This window comes from Paroedura picta, chromosome 9 (genome assembly GCF_049243985.1).
Source record: "Paroedura picta isolate Pp20150507F chromosome 9, Ppicta_v3.0, whole genome shotgun sequence".
Lineage (NCBI taxonomy): Eukaryota > Metazoa > Chordata > Lepidosauria > Squamata > Gekkonidae > Paroedura > Paroedura picta.
The window spans coordinates 57,190,845-57,204,644 of NC_135377.1; the positions used below are offsets into that span (position 1 = coordinate 57,190,845).

Consider the following 13,800-nt stretch of genomic DNA (forward strand, 5'->3'; position numbering starts at 1 on the left):
TTGCGATTCTATTTCAACTGGCTTTGTTTGTATAGAATCACTTAAAGAAGTTCCATACTGCAATCATAGATCTAGGAATATGTGCTTCAGCACTACAGGAACAAGAGGATTTATGCAAGCAAAACCAAGTAAAACTATAACTTAAGGTTGTAATATTAGGTAACTATTTGGAAGTAAATCCCATTAAAACCAATGGGACTTCTATGTATGAAAGTATATAAGAGTAGAAAGCAAATGTTTTCTGATCTTTCAAATAAGTTCATTAAATGACAGTTCTGTTGTGAGCTTCAAGTACTTATTCACCAACATGAAAATAATGACTATTAGGCAGCCTCTCTACAATATGAAGGGTTCTTCTAATGTCTGGAGCTGGATTATTTTGTCAATAACATCCAGAATGTCAAGCAAATTTTCCATCAACCCAATCCAAAAATCTTGTTAAACCAAAGGATGTAAGTTTAAACCATTTAAGTCCCTTTGAACTAAATGTTTCTCAAGATGGCTTAAATTTTACTACGTGGAAATGTCTCAGGCTGTAATAAAAGACCCATGCTTATGAACCATAACATGAAGCACTTACAAAAAGAAGAATCTATTCAGATTAATAAAAATTAGGATGTTCCTAAAAATAATGCAGATTGCTGAAATGATAGGAAAGAACCATACTTCAAAGAAGGGCATGTATGCTATTTTTAAAGATGGCATGTTTGTTCCATGTGTGCAGTTTCTGGAAGAGGCTTATTTGGAAACAGCACAGGCTTCTGTACATTTTCTGTTGAAATGTGCTCTATAGCACTTTAAACTAATGAATTTCCTAAAGCAAGTAAATAAATCTCAAAATAGGCAATATGAAACCAACTAAGAAAGATAGTTGAAAGAGCATGCAATTATTTGCTATATATGAATTTTTTAAAAATAGTGTGACAGATGAAGGTTATTAAATCCTAATAGGAACACAACAGGGAAAAACAAGAAACTGAAAACTGAACCACAATGGAAAATATTAACTAACAAAAAATAGGAATATATGTGTCAATTATATACTATTATAGAGGCAACAACTTATTGCAGAACTCTTTCCTGCTTGCATTGGTGGTATTTTAACCTGTATTGTAATCACTTCCTTCTTATCTCTTCCCACTGAATATAGCATGTGATGTGGTCTAAGAATGTCCGATGTTAGGACACAGGATTAGCCAATTCTCTAAGAAAATTCTCACATATTTAAATTGGTGATGCTGCAGAACAGGAATACAGACTAGATAGGTGGAGTTAAATAATATTGCTTTAGTTGCTACCCTAAGGCTGCAGTCCTAAGAACACCTTCCTGGAAATAAGCCCCAGCTAGTAGCCTTGAGTAGGATTCTCAGTAGACCTATTCTGGATGGCTCTCTAAGGAGACTACCTCCTTAATATATATTTGAGGCCTATTTTTTACCTATGTTTATGTATTCATAATATGTTTTATTTCCTGAAAAGTACAAACTTTTTTTTATATTTTCAAAGAAATCTGTAACATTTCAGTCTATCTTCAGTGGAAGTATTTACAGAAAGTATGATGTTCCAGCTTAATAAAAGAAGACACGGTAAGTACTGGATAATAATGCAAAATAAATGACACAAAGAAGGAGACCATTTGGGGGCTTTATTAATTCCTTTGTTCCTAGATTACCTTAAAATAACAAGAACAAACAGAATAAGCAGAACTTAATATTATAGCAAAAGTGAGCCATTTAATGAGGTGATGAGGGGAAAAAAGAATACTGGAAAAGTGACATTACAGGAAGTAGATGTCAAAACAGAAATAAAGGCTAGAACTTGGCAGGCTTGATTAACAGCAGCAAACTTGAGGTGTTGTTTTTTTCTTTGCTTTTTCAGTCATTACATTTATCTAGCAAGACGTATTTTCCTAGCTGAACTAGAAATTTGCTTTGCCTACCACAGAAAACAGAGCCACTGATTTGGAACCCCCGGGACAAAAGAGACCATAATGCTTCATTTTTGAAAATTATGGTAACAATCAACTGGAATGGTCTCCTATGAAAGCCCTATTGCAAAGTACTCTTGTATGGTGCCTACCATTTCCTGTTGGATCATATTCATCATTTGAGACGAAGAATCTAAACCAGAATCTGTTTCACATCATATACTTTCACTTAAGGCATAATTGCTTGAAAAGGTTTTCATTCCAAATTCTTATCAAATCAGAAGCACGTTACAAGATCAATTGTTGTAGTTCGCTATTATAATGCTCAGGTTCAAGCACAAGGCTGAATTTCCAGACACAAAATGTAGAGCTGTTAAATGCAATGCCACTGACAAGTTACGTTTTTAAATAATGCAAAGGCTCTAACTGAAACAAATCAAAACTTTACTAACACCTAATGCTCATTTTAATACGTTGCCTATTTCTAACTTATAAAAAGTTTGTTTTAATTATTGTAAGGCATAAAGTGCCCATTTTCTCTTTTTTTGATTTATTGTTCTGTTTTTACAACTTACTGTTGACAGAATGAGGTAATTCAACTATGATTTTTCCAGTGTTTTTCCCCATGTACATATAATCTATAGCATGGAATACAGACTCTAAACCAATGAACTTGCCTTCTGGAGACATCTCTCCAAGGTCCACCTCACAAACCAGTTCTCTGTTTTCACACATTTCGAGCAAGTGTTTCATAGCCATTTGGTATTCGGATAAGTAATGGTTTAAGAAGAAACCCCGGATGCTGGCAGATTTTTTAAGCAGTTTTGCTGGCAGCATCTCAACATATCCTGGCTGAAGGCCAGTCCGTGTTTGGTAGCCAGAGATAAACCCAATAATTATCAGACGCCCTTTGATAGCCAGGGAGTTGACCGCCAAATCAAACATCTTTCCCCCAACAGATTCATATACTACATCCACACCTCGTGGGTAGTCCTTCTGCAGGACCTCACTGACATTTTCGGTTTTATAGTTGATGGGATGGTCACAGCCAATGTATTTCAGGAAACCAGATTTCTCATCACTGGAACATGTTCCTATTACATGGCATTTGGCTTTCTTTGAAAGTTGCACTGCAAACTGACCAGTCCCTCCAGCTGCTGCTGTCACCAGAACAGTCTTCCCTTCACACAGTTCTCCGAGTTCCTTCAGACTGATATAGGCAGTAGTTCCACTTACCAGAAGGGTCAGAAACTCAGGTTTCACAGAAGGCACTGGAATAGCTTCTTTAGAAGGCACAACAGTGTATTCAGCAAAAGCCCCAGGCTTGACGTAGGCCACTGCCTGGCCCACTGTGTATCTAGCACTTGCACTGAGTCCCAAGGCCACTACTTCTCCAATTCCTTCAAAGCCTACATCAAATGGGAGCTTAACCGTTGTGTCATATCTGCCAGCTGAGTAGTTGATATCAGACGCATTAATGCCAACGAATCTAGGAGAAAACAAAAAAGTACTAAGATGTCTTCGACAACAAGGCTTTATTCATCATAAGAAAAAAGCTTTCAGTTAAAATATACAAGAGACGAGATTTCAGTGATATATGTTCAGATATTATCAAGAAGCAAAAAACAGAGCAATATTAATTTAATCAAGTTGCAAATTTTAAGCTGTATAGCATTTGACACATTTCTTAAAATTAAAATATGAGACACTGTTTAACCAAAATAAGAACAAAACAATTGGTTTTGCATAATCTAAGGAATAAAAACTGGCTTGTTCTTATACAGATAATGCATTATAATAAAATATGAAAATAGTAATGAACATGTTGACTCTGGCAAGAAATTAACTTTTCAGATTAGAACAATACTTTAAGTGACTAATGATAATATGAAATATCAATGACCTCTCCAAGGTCGATGGTCATAAGTGTTACTGCGGGCAAATTTAAAGAAAATGGATGGAGTGACTGTAACACATTTACCTTTTGATGCAACTCATTTGCACATTATTAAAATATTTTGCTGCATACAAATTACTTGCAACACCTTAAAACAACCTTGAAGAGGAAGACTAAAATTATGCAACTGTATTCTAATGGGCAAAAAATCAACTTGGCTATTAAAAATTAGACTGGAAGTTAATAAATTGGTGTATGACACTGAAATGCAAGTTATGTGCATGGACTTTATGGGTAGGTTTTGTTTAAAGGAGGGGATCTACTATAAATGCCACTATGGCTGTTTCACTTCATATCCAAAAATAAACAAAAATGATGGTACTAAATTAGGTGGAAAAGTGTGAAAATATGTGAAAAACATATCTGAAAGCCTTAACTAGAAGGTTGTTTGTGGAATCATGGTTATTTGAAACATGGAAATAACAAAATTCACAGAATTGAATTTTGCATTGGTCATTTTTAATTCTAAGGGAAACCTCTTCCAGAAGTAAATCCTGTGGAGGTACATGGCATAGCACACCTTCAGAAACATACATAGGAAGTGAAAGGAATGTGAAAATTGCCCCCCCTTCACATAATCCAGTCGACATCTGTAACAAAGAGTATCTCTATCCTGTGTACAGCTCTTTATAAAACCCTTCCTTCCTGCTTTAATTTGCATGACTGCTGTATTGGAGGGGGTGGGGAGCCAGCAGCTTCAGGGTCAAGCAGTGGGCTGCTTCCTTGAGGACAGGAGAAAGAAAAGGCCAGAGCGCCAAGGCGTGCAGGTTGGACAGGGCGACCTTACTCCAGTGCTTTCCCCAGCATGCAGGGTAACTGCGTCAGACAGGGTGCTAACCAGCGGCCTCATCCATTCATTACCACTGCTTGCCACTACATTCCCACACAGCTGAGTTTGCCTGGCTTATGGCGGTCCCTCCCCATTGCCCAGTCACTCTTGCCAGGGGGACCAAGGGGATTCTTCCTCTGATGGTGACTCCCTTCTCCTCGCTTTTCCCAGACCCGCCCCGGGTCTTGCAATTGTCATGCAGACGACAGACCCGATCTGCAAGCAATCAGGAGGAGCTGCGCGCGATGCTGACTTGAGTCCTGGGGTGTCATCGGAATGGAGCTGCCTCAAAACAGGGGCTTGGATGTGGCTGTGGCACCCTCCGGTTTCAATGCCCTTCTTTAAGTGTGCGTGCACGTATACTATTTACATATAGGCAGGACAACTGAGACATAAACATTTAAAAGTTGAGCAGCCAGGGCGACGGAGGACGAAGCGTGGCCAAGGGCCTGGCGACTTCGCCCGCAGCTGGGTTGCAAACAAAAAAGATTCACTGTGATACTTGAGCCTCTCCATTTGTCACGGGGGTGGGAATTGTAAGCAAAGGGGAAGATGCGGATCGCTCAGAAGTGCTTGACGTCTCCCCACCCCCTGCAATGATTTGAAAGGGATGCCCGACGACCAGGCCGAACCCGGCTCCCAAAGGAGCGAGCTGCCCCTGCGCCACTGCTGAAGTCGACCAGGGCCCCAATAGGCCCGTGGGAGCTCCCTTTCCCGGGCACCTCCGCAGCCTCTTGCCTGCCCTCGTCCTCTCACCATGGCCGCTTCCAGTCAGTCCTCTCCGGCAAGGCTGGCCAGCCAGCTGGCAGCTGGCTCCCCCAGCCCTGCTGCGTCTGTCTCAGATGGGAGGGGGGGTGCGTGCAAAGTCTGAGGATGGGTCAGGAAAGGTGTGAATTTGAAGGGATCACTTTTTAAAGCACGCCTCAAGAATTGTGTGTGCACATCAGACGGGGACAACCAGTGTCTAGCTGCCTGGCAAGAGCTGCGTGGACAAATCTAGCCTCCAGAGCTGGAAATGCTGCTTCTGCCTCTGCCTGTCTCCCCGGACGCCTGGCTATTAATTGGTGCAACCCTTGAGCGCTGCTAAAAGAACCCGTTTCTCGCTCCAACCTTCCTAGTGAAACGAGAGGTTTTGTTTTGAAAAGCCGCCTTTTTACGTAAATGCAGACAATGCAGAAAGCATATTGTCTAAAAAGTTTGATGCGATCTCGCCACCATGTGTGTCTCTCCCCCCCCCCCTTACTTACTGGCCTCAGCCAGAAGTTTGCATAGTCTTATCCAGCAGCTTCTGGGGTCCTTGGCTTCAAAAAGTTCAGACACAAGGTCAAGATCACGGCTTGCAAACTTGTGTCAGCTCGCTGCAGTCATTGTTCTCTTTTACATTAACTACGTGACCTTCATTGCACCCCTTTGTGGGTTGCATTGAAACAAGAAAGGCACCCAAGCCTTTAAGAATGTTCCTAAATGCGAGGCATTGGATCAAGAGATTCCAGAGCTAGTTGTTTTTTAAAAAACCCAACCTGAACTAGTGGGAATCTCACTGGCTTTGCTTACACATAAGACTGGAGCATGTAAAAAAAAAAAGTGTGCTAAAGGGTGAGCAGCCTGTGTCTCTTGCGCAAAGCAAGGCACAGAATGCAGAAGAGACCGAGGGCAAGCTTCTTGTTCACGCAGACAGAACAAAGTCACCAAATCCAGGAGCAGGAGTGTGTGTGTGTGTGTGTGTGTGGGGGGGGGGAGTTCCCAGCCCAAACAATCTGTAGATAATCGCTGAGGGCTCTTCGACTCACTGCCACTTTGTGTGTTTCCAGTCCAAGGATCCAACTCATCTCCTATTTCTCCTGGCTTTTAATATCCAATTTTCTCTAGGACATTCCACTTAAATGGAAAACTGTTTCTGGAAACCATACCACCCATCACTACATACAGAATATTCTAAAATGCATCACTCAAAGACAGCTCCCCTGGGTACCCTGCATTAGGCTACATACATACAACACTCCATTTTTGAATGGGTGGGGATGGGAATGGCTTGTCAGGTTCTTTAAAAACATTCCGGCCCGGCCCTCCCACCATTTTGCCTTACAAACACACCTCCCACAAAATGTGAAAAAGTCTATTGTTTGAAATCGATTTCTAGTTTGAAGGGGTTTTTTTTCCTGGCTAAAGGCAAAACTGATTTTTTCTCCTCCTATTCAGAAAATCTTGGGATTAAGAGGTGGAATTATTTCTCAGGCAGAGGGAAAAGAAGTGGGGTCCAAGCAAAGAAAATCGCCCCTCTGTTTATGTGTGTATTACACAAAATTGTCCCTCCATAGCCATGTATATGTGTATTAGATTGGGTGAATGGTGAATTTCCCAGATTATGCTATTTGCTCTCTTAATTGGAGTGGTAGGGCTAAACATAACCAAATTCACAAGCTATTGCAGTCCTTCTTTCTCTTTTTCTCCTTTCCTTCCTATGACTGAATAAGTAGTCCTTGTCCTGTGAGGGTGGGAAGTCCCTTTTCCAGTGTAATGTGAGTACGGAGAGGGAGGAGTTCTAAGCAAAGCTTCCGTAAAGTAAGAAAAAGCATTAGAAAGATTTGCTCTTAATATGCTATACATTGCACTAATGAGTTATTTCCATTCTCTGCGAGTTCTCCAGTAAAAAAAAAAAAACCAGGCAAATCCACATGACACAAAAATTGTGAACTCCAACACTGCGATTTATCACAAGCCTCCTTGCCAACTGGAAAGTGTTAAAGCCGAGTCAGGAAAGGAGGGCTCTCTTGCCTCACTGCTCGGGTGCGAGCTGCCAGCTCCATTCTGGAGTATGTACTAGCACGTCCTCTGAGTCCCCAGAGAGCCCACCCAGTATCAAGGGCAGGATGAGAGGCGTTACACTGAAAACAAAATAAATTGCATGCATAAATTTTCAGATTTCATAGGGTGAGAGAGGGAGGAGGAGAAAGGGTTGGGGGAGGGGATTTGGAAGCAAGGACGGAATAGCAACTTCTCCACTACCCAAAGAGGCAACAAGGAAGTCTGAGTCTATTTCCCTATAACATTTTAAACCGGGTGATTCTTCCTCCCCTCCTCATCTGCTGACTGAGGAATTTAGCAGTAGTCTGAATGGGGTATTATATTCAGGGACTTTTATTTTTTGGTAAGGGCTTCAGATATTCTGCACTCCAAAATACGATGTTTTGATGACAGCAGCAATTCAAACCTCTGACACCAGGGAGAGTATATCTCTCTAACGCGGGTGTTGTACATTGCATAAAACATGCACATAGTTCTAGGGACGAGAAACTGGTATGATATGCTCCGTCTCCCATAGAAGCAATCTGTGCGTATGAGTGAGCACGAGTCGATAGCTAATGCAATCCGCGGGGCCATTTAATCCTATGTATTTGCAATTAATCCAGTGTGGAACTATTGGTTTCATGGAGAAACATTTATTTTAGAGCAGTATACTCGGGATTAATGCCAAGGAACTGGCTCCGGGTATTAAAAAATTATATCAGGCAAAAATCTTAATCTTTTTTTAAAAAATCTAACATACCCCCTTTCCTCCCCAACACACACAGCTTTATTCCCTAGTACATGAATAGGTGATTGAATTCATAACACCAGTCTTGTCAAGTTCAAGAATTCCAGTTTTCCTCAGGGTTTAAAACACAAGTGCCTACCCCCCCCCAAGCCTCTCTTTTATTGTGCAAACTGATACCTTTCAAGAGGAGAGAAGCAATAACATAAATTCTAGGAAATCTTTTTGGGGAGAAAGCCATCTTCCAGCCTAATTGTGAACTCACGATAAGAAAATCGGAATGCCCCATGTGAGCCGGGTTGGACACAAATCACTACCTTAACACATTAAGCAAAATGTCATGTCTCTGCTCCACCGGTGACCCGCAACAACAGCCCAGGATCTGCAGGGCAGGCACCAGACCCACCCGGACAATGGCCACGCACTTTTCAAGAGACCCAGTCCTGAAAGCATGCTTGCTAGGAAGTTAAGTGGCTGAACTCTGTGATGTTTACTTCCGAGTAAATACGGTTAAGGCTGGAGCTGCAAAAAACATTCTGTGACTGTGTGACATCTCCCTCTCCCCCCCCACACACTTTTTTGTTAGGGTAGGAGGACAAGAGTCCCCGAGTTAGGACAGCGTAGAGTGACAGGGAAAGGTGGGTGGCAGTCAATACATTGGAGGTCCTCTGCTTTCCTCTTGATTCACTGCTTGCTTAAGGATAGTGACGTGGAGGACTGGAAAGGAGGGGAAAGGGGGGGGGGACAAGCACAGCTGTATACATAACTTGCTCTAAAGAATGTCTGGAGTGTGTTACAGGCGAGAGAGAGCGCTTACACACCACCAAGTGCCTATAAATAACCCCTACCACAACTTCCCAATGGCTCTGAGCTAAGCCACACATGGAGATCTACACAGAGCAGTCAGTTTCAGGCTACAGCAAAAGAAGACAATCGGGGCTGCCCGGAGAAAGCGCGCACAGGCGCTCACCTGGAAACGCCCGCTTAGGGTTGCAGGTAGACATTATAAACACAGACAGACAGAAGCCTGGGAGGAGCCTGGAAACAATTTCCTAATTTCGAAGTCCTTGCCAACCCTCGTGCCACGGCACTTTGGTATAAATTAGCCACAAATCCATCTTGGTAGAGCTGCGAAAACTCACTCTGTGCAAACACCCCCCCACACTATCTTTTGCTAGCATGCCAACAAGGGTGGGTGGGGGGCATACTTCCTACCTCGCAGCCGAAGTTGTGAAGTCACTAGACTCTTCTTCGCGGGGCTTTGCTGAGCCCAGGCTAAGAGGGCTCCCGCGCTGGAAGTTGCACCGAGGAACTGTGTGCGGGATGGGGGGTGGGGGTGGGGGTGAGGGTGGGGAGAGTAAATCATTCGCCACACTAAAATTAAATCAACAGTCGCCAGATGGCAGCTGGTACAATTTGATCGGATCTCGAGAGTGAGACTGAGCATGTGTGCAAGAGACCGGAGGCCAAAGGGTGTGGGAGGTTAGGAGGGCTGAGCAATGGGGCAGGACAAAGGGGGATATCATACTCTCCCCCCCCCCCATGGCGAACGGGAAAGATGCGGAGAGGAACGCGCGCGCGTGTGTGTGTGTGTGTGTGTAGGGGGGGGGGCGAATCTTACCTGTTCCTGACCAGCAAGTCGCCGTCTCCCGGGACTGGCACGGGGACATCATGGCGCAAGGTAACCGCTTCTCGGAAGTTGGCGCTCAGTTTCGTCACCAGCAGCTTCTTCATGCAGGTGGGGATGGACGAGCCCTGGAAATCCAGAAAGTGACGGGAGTAGGACATGTCCACGATGGGCCGAGCACCGCCCCTGGCAGCCCGGACAGGACGCTCCGGAGACGCCAGCTGCAGCGGCCGCAGCAGCAGCCACAGGCACCGCGGAGCTCTCCAAGATCTCAGCCACACGCTGCTCGGGGCGCTCCAGTTCATGCCGGATCCCGCATGCAAGTCCTTGCCTCCACTTTCCCGACGGCACCCCCCTACCCTCCCTCCCTCCCCCCGGCCTGTCCTCTCGAGGCTGCGCTCGGACTTCCGTCTCGCACCGCGGGAGACCAGCAGGCACTGCACCCGGCGGCCGGGCTGTGCAGATAACGCCCAGCGGAGCAGGCGGCAGCCAGCCTCGAGTCCTCCCTTTCCAGCCCTTCGACAACACGGAAACCTCCGATCAGCGGCAGCAGCCGCCGCCGCCGCCGCCGCGGGGGGAGGGGGGCAGAGAGACCCCAACAACAACAACAAGCCCCTGCAGCTGATCTTCCGGGGCCGTCAGCAGCCCCGAGCGGAGACAACGCTTTCCCTTTCGAAACCCAGCCAGCCCTGCCCAGTGGCGAGTGCCGCGGGAACCCCTCTCTCTCTCCCCCCCCCCCCGCAACAAAACAAAAACCCGGCGTGTTTGGTGTAGCTGCAACAAAACCAGACCCACACGGAAATGCAACGCCTATGCCGAAGATCTAGACGGCCTTCACTCAGAAAGAAAACCTCTTTAAAAAATTCGGGGAGGGGGGGGGGGCTTTCTATTTAATATCTCTATATTTTTGTGTACAGGAAGGGATGATCTGCATGCTAGAAGAGGCGTCGTGGCCAGCCTAGAAAGCAAGCGCCGAATCTACCGCCGCCTCCACTTCTTTCCACTTATCACAGACGGAACGGAGGAGCCTTCGGAAACAGATCAAAAGAAACCTCGGCTGTATTAGTCGATCAGTCAGGGGGTTCGGCTCGGGGAGAGAAGTTGCGGCTAATCTGGCACTGTTGTTATTAGGAGCTCCCGAGCCGCTGGCTGCTGCACGCAGGCCCCTCCCCTTCCGTGCGAAACGTTCACTTCCTCGTAAGGTGGTACAAATCAACCCAGAGCCGCTAGCAAGCGCTAGTGGAAACCGCGCTTGCGTTTGGGACGGGATCAAAACAACAGCGCTTGACGAAAGGCTTGGAAGCCTCTCTCAGGATCTGGGTGCGTCTGGCTGTGGGAGCTGCGGATAATGACCCAAAATAAAAATATTTATATACAAAAAATGCTGCTGGTGTCCTCCTTGCCTGCAGGTACACATGGAAAACACTTTACAGCCTCATAGATTTTATGACCCAATATAACAAAATGGACTTGGTAAGTCCATTGCCTTTCCCGTCCTCCCAGCCCTGTGGTTGTGACATTAAATAATATTGCTGTGTATATAGTTTGGGTTTAAGCATTTTATCTCCTCCCTTTCATCTGTAGGCTTTTAAATCGGCCTCTGCAATGTTCAGAATCACTTTCTGGAAAGTCAGCAGATGTGGGGTCAAAACACTTTCCAAATGTTACTGCACAACTTGGCCAGTCTTTTATTCCCCTCATGGGGTTACTGTGTTCAAATGGAAACAAATCGGGGAAATGACTCTGATGACATCCAAGTAACTTAATTATAATTCCTTTACAATCAAGTCCAGCAGCTTCATTTCAGGTGTTATTTAATTGTACAACATTCATGGTAGAGATTTTTTTTAAAGCAATTCTGCTTTTGCAGGACACTGACAAGTGTTTTCTTTTATATGCTGTATGTAACTTCTAAAACCTTTAAAAAAGTGAATAAACTTCCCATGTCCTCTTCCTGACCTGAGTGTCAATTGCCTGAGCAAAATGGGTTTAAAAAATTAAGCAAAATTCAAGAATCCAGCCCTCCCCCCTTTTAGCAAAAAGTTTGGTCCCTAAAACAGAAACAAACTTTGTAAAATTCTTACATTTGAGGTGCCCCCCTTGGGCAAGTAGCCCCCCTCGGGCGTTAAGTTTCCCAGAACTTGTGCAGCACATTCATTTGTATGCTCTACTTTTAGCCAGTTGTGTTTTGCTATAACAAATCTCTGTGCCCATGCCTTCTCTGAAGAATCTCTTCACATTTTTATTAACACGTTGCTTCTGATTTTAAGTCTTGGAGAGAAAGAATAGAAGCCGAAGAAAGAAAAATTAAGGGAAGCAATTAAAAAAGATTGACAGGTATGGGTTTGTGTGAGACCTATTTGTAATTGTCAGGGTGACGTTAGCAAGAAGGAGGAGGAGTAAAAAAAATCTGAAGCAGGAAAAGCAGCTCGATGTGTCTGTCTATCAGTTGAGACTGTCTGAAAGCTCTGGGATCTGAATGTGTGCTATATTTCAGTGAAAAGAGAAGCGAGGGAGAGTGGATCTCTTTCTCTCCCAGGAGTTTAAAGAGGGGGGGGGGGACAGTTCGTGTTAATCTCTCCCACTCTGTGAGTGTCTCTGCTTTACCCCCCACCCCCACCTTTCACACACTCTCTCTGGGGGTTGCTAGGTTTGGGGGCTTTTGTTTGTTTTCTGTTGCAGATCAAGATCAACTAAAAAAAATTCCATATTAAAAACGTGTTTGCATTATACTAATATCAGAAGAAGCTGCGATCTTTGGAAGGAAAAGAGAGAGGGAGGGAAGCGAGGCAGAAAAGTAGACCTCTCCGATGGTGCCACTGTGTGATCTGTGACTCTTTGGAAGGTGGAAGGAGGAGTGACTGACATTTCCCATCCGGTGTTATCTGTATGTATGGGGGCTTTACCTCCCTTTTTTTTTTTTTTTACTATTTGCTTTTTTTGCTCAGACGAAAGTGATGGGAGGAGAAGGGAAGACCGGATCGACCTCGTTTTCTGCACAATGAGAAAAGCGGTTACCAGCGCAATAAAACCCACCGTCGCCCCCCGAGATCCGCGAGCTTTCCGCAGCGAGGCAGCCAGCGAGAAAGTTGCGCTTTGAGACTCTTTGATCTTTGGAGAAAGGCTTGCGCCGGAGGGGGGGCGGCGGCGGGCGGCGGCAGCGAGGAGAGGAAGACCGAGCCGGAATCCAGCGTCTCATCCGTTGCTGTTTTGCTCAATTCTCCGCCGAGGCGAAGATGCAGAAGAAGTAATCAAGGAAGGGTGGAGGGAGCAGAAGAAGCGAGGGGGGGAGGGGGAGCCGGAGCCGGAGCCGGATCAAGTGAACGGATTTGGTCTGCTCTCGTCGTCGTCGAAGTGAGCTAACCTCCGCGTGCCCATCTTCGCTTCCTCCTCGACCCCCCCCCCCGCCCCGGTGGCATCTCCGGCGGACGGACCGAGGCGAGACCCGCTTTTGTTTCGTCTGTTCCAGTAACTTTGCAAACGCCACCGGGAGCGAGAGCGAGAGCGGAGGGGGAGGACAAAATCAAGCCCCCGAGCCCCCCGGAGGGGAGGAGGCAAAGGCACCGGCGGGGTCGGGCGCTGTGGCGTGCGGGGGCTCGGAAGGTCAGCGCCCAGCCTTGTCAATGCAAACACCGCCTCCGCGAGCTTTCGGAGTGGCGGCGTCAATCGGCATCCCGGCGCCCGAGCTGGGGGTCGCCGCCGCGACCCGTCTCCGGCCCCCCCGCCCGTCCAGCCTCGGCTCCCCCCTCGGCGTCTCCAGGAGCGGGCCCGGGAGAAGGACGCCGCCAGCGCCGCCGGCCCGGAGGAGAAGCGGAGCCGCACAAACTTTTCGGGCCCCCTCCCCCCCGGCCCCGCCGCCGCCGCCCCCCGCCGCCGCCCCCTCCTCCCGCTCTCGCCTGGGCGGCGGGCGAAGTTGAAGAGGACCTTG

The 13,800-nt window shown here is 46.1% G+C and overlaps 2 protein-coding genes across 3 annotated transcripts in view; one reads left to right on the top strand and one right to left on the bottom strand.

Moving 5' to 3' along the window:
• Positions 1-1,631: 1,631 nt before the first annotated feature.
• PTGR3 (prostaglandin reductase 3) lies at positions 1,632-10,796 on the bottom strand. The gene is made up of 2 exons (XM_077352920.1): positions 9,867-10,796; positions 1,632-3,416 (listed from the first exon to the last, which is right to left on the bottom strand). The coding sequence occupies exons 1-2, from the start codon at positions 10,175-10,177 to the stop codon at positions 2,492-2,494; spliced, it is 1,236 nt and encodes a 411-aa protein (XP_077209035.1). The 5' UTR covers positions 10,178-10,796; the 3' UTR covers positions 1,632-2,491.
• A 254-nt stretch (positions 10,797-11,050) lies between these two features.
• TSHZ1 (teashirt zinc finger homeobox 1) overlaps positions 11,051-13,800 on the top strand; it is an 82,267-nt gene continuing 79,517 nt past the window's right edge. The window contains exons 1-2 of one of the 2 annotated variants that reach the window (XM_077352917.1): positions 11,051-12,460; positions 12,821-13,800. The exon at positions 12,821-13,800 is cut by the window's right edge and continues 304 nt beyond it. The gene's annotated coding sequence lies outside the window, so the exon portion shown is untranslated. The remainder of the gene's footprint in view (positions 12,461-12,820) is intronic. The other variant, XM_077352918.1, reaches the window with a different exon arrangement.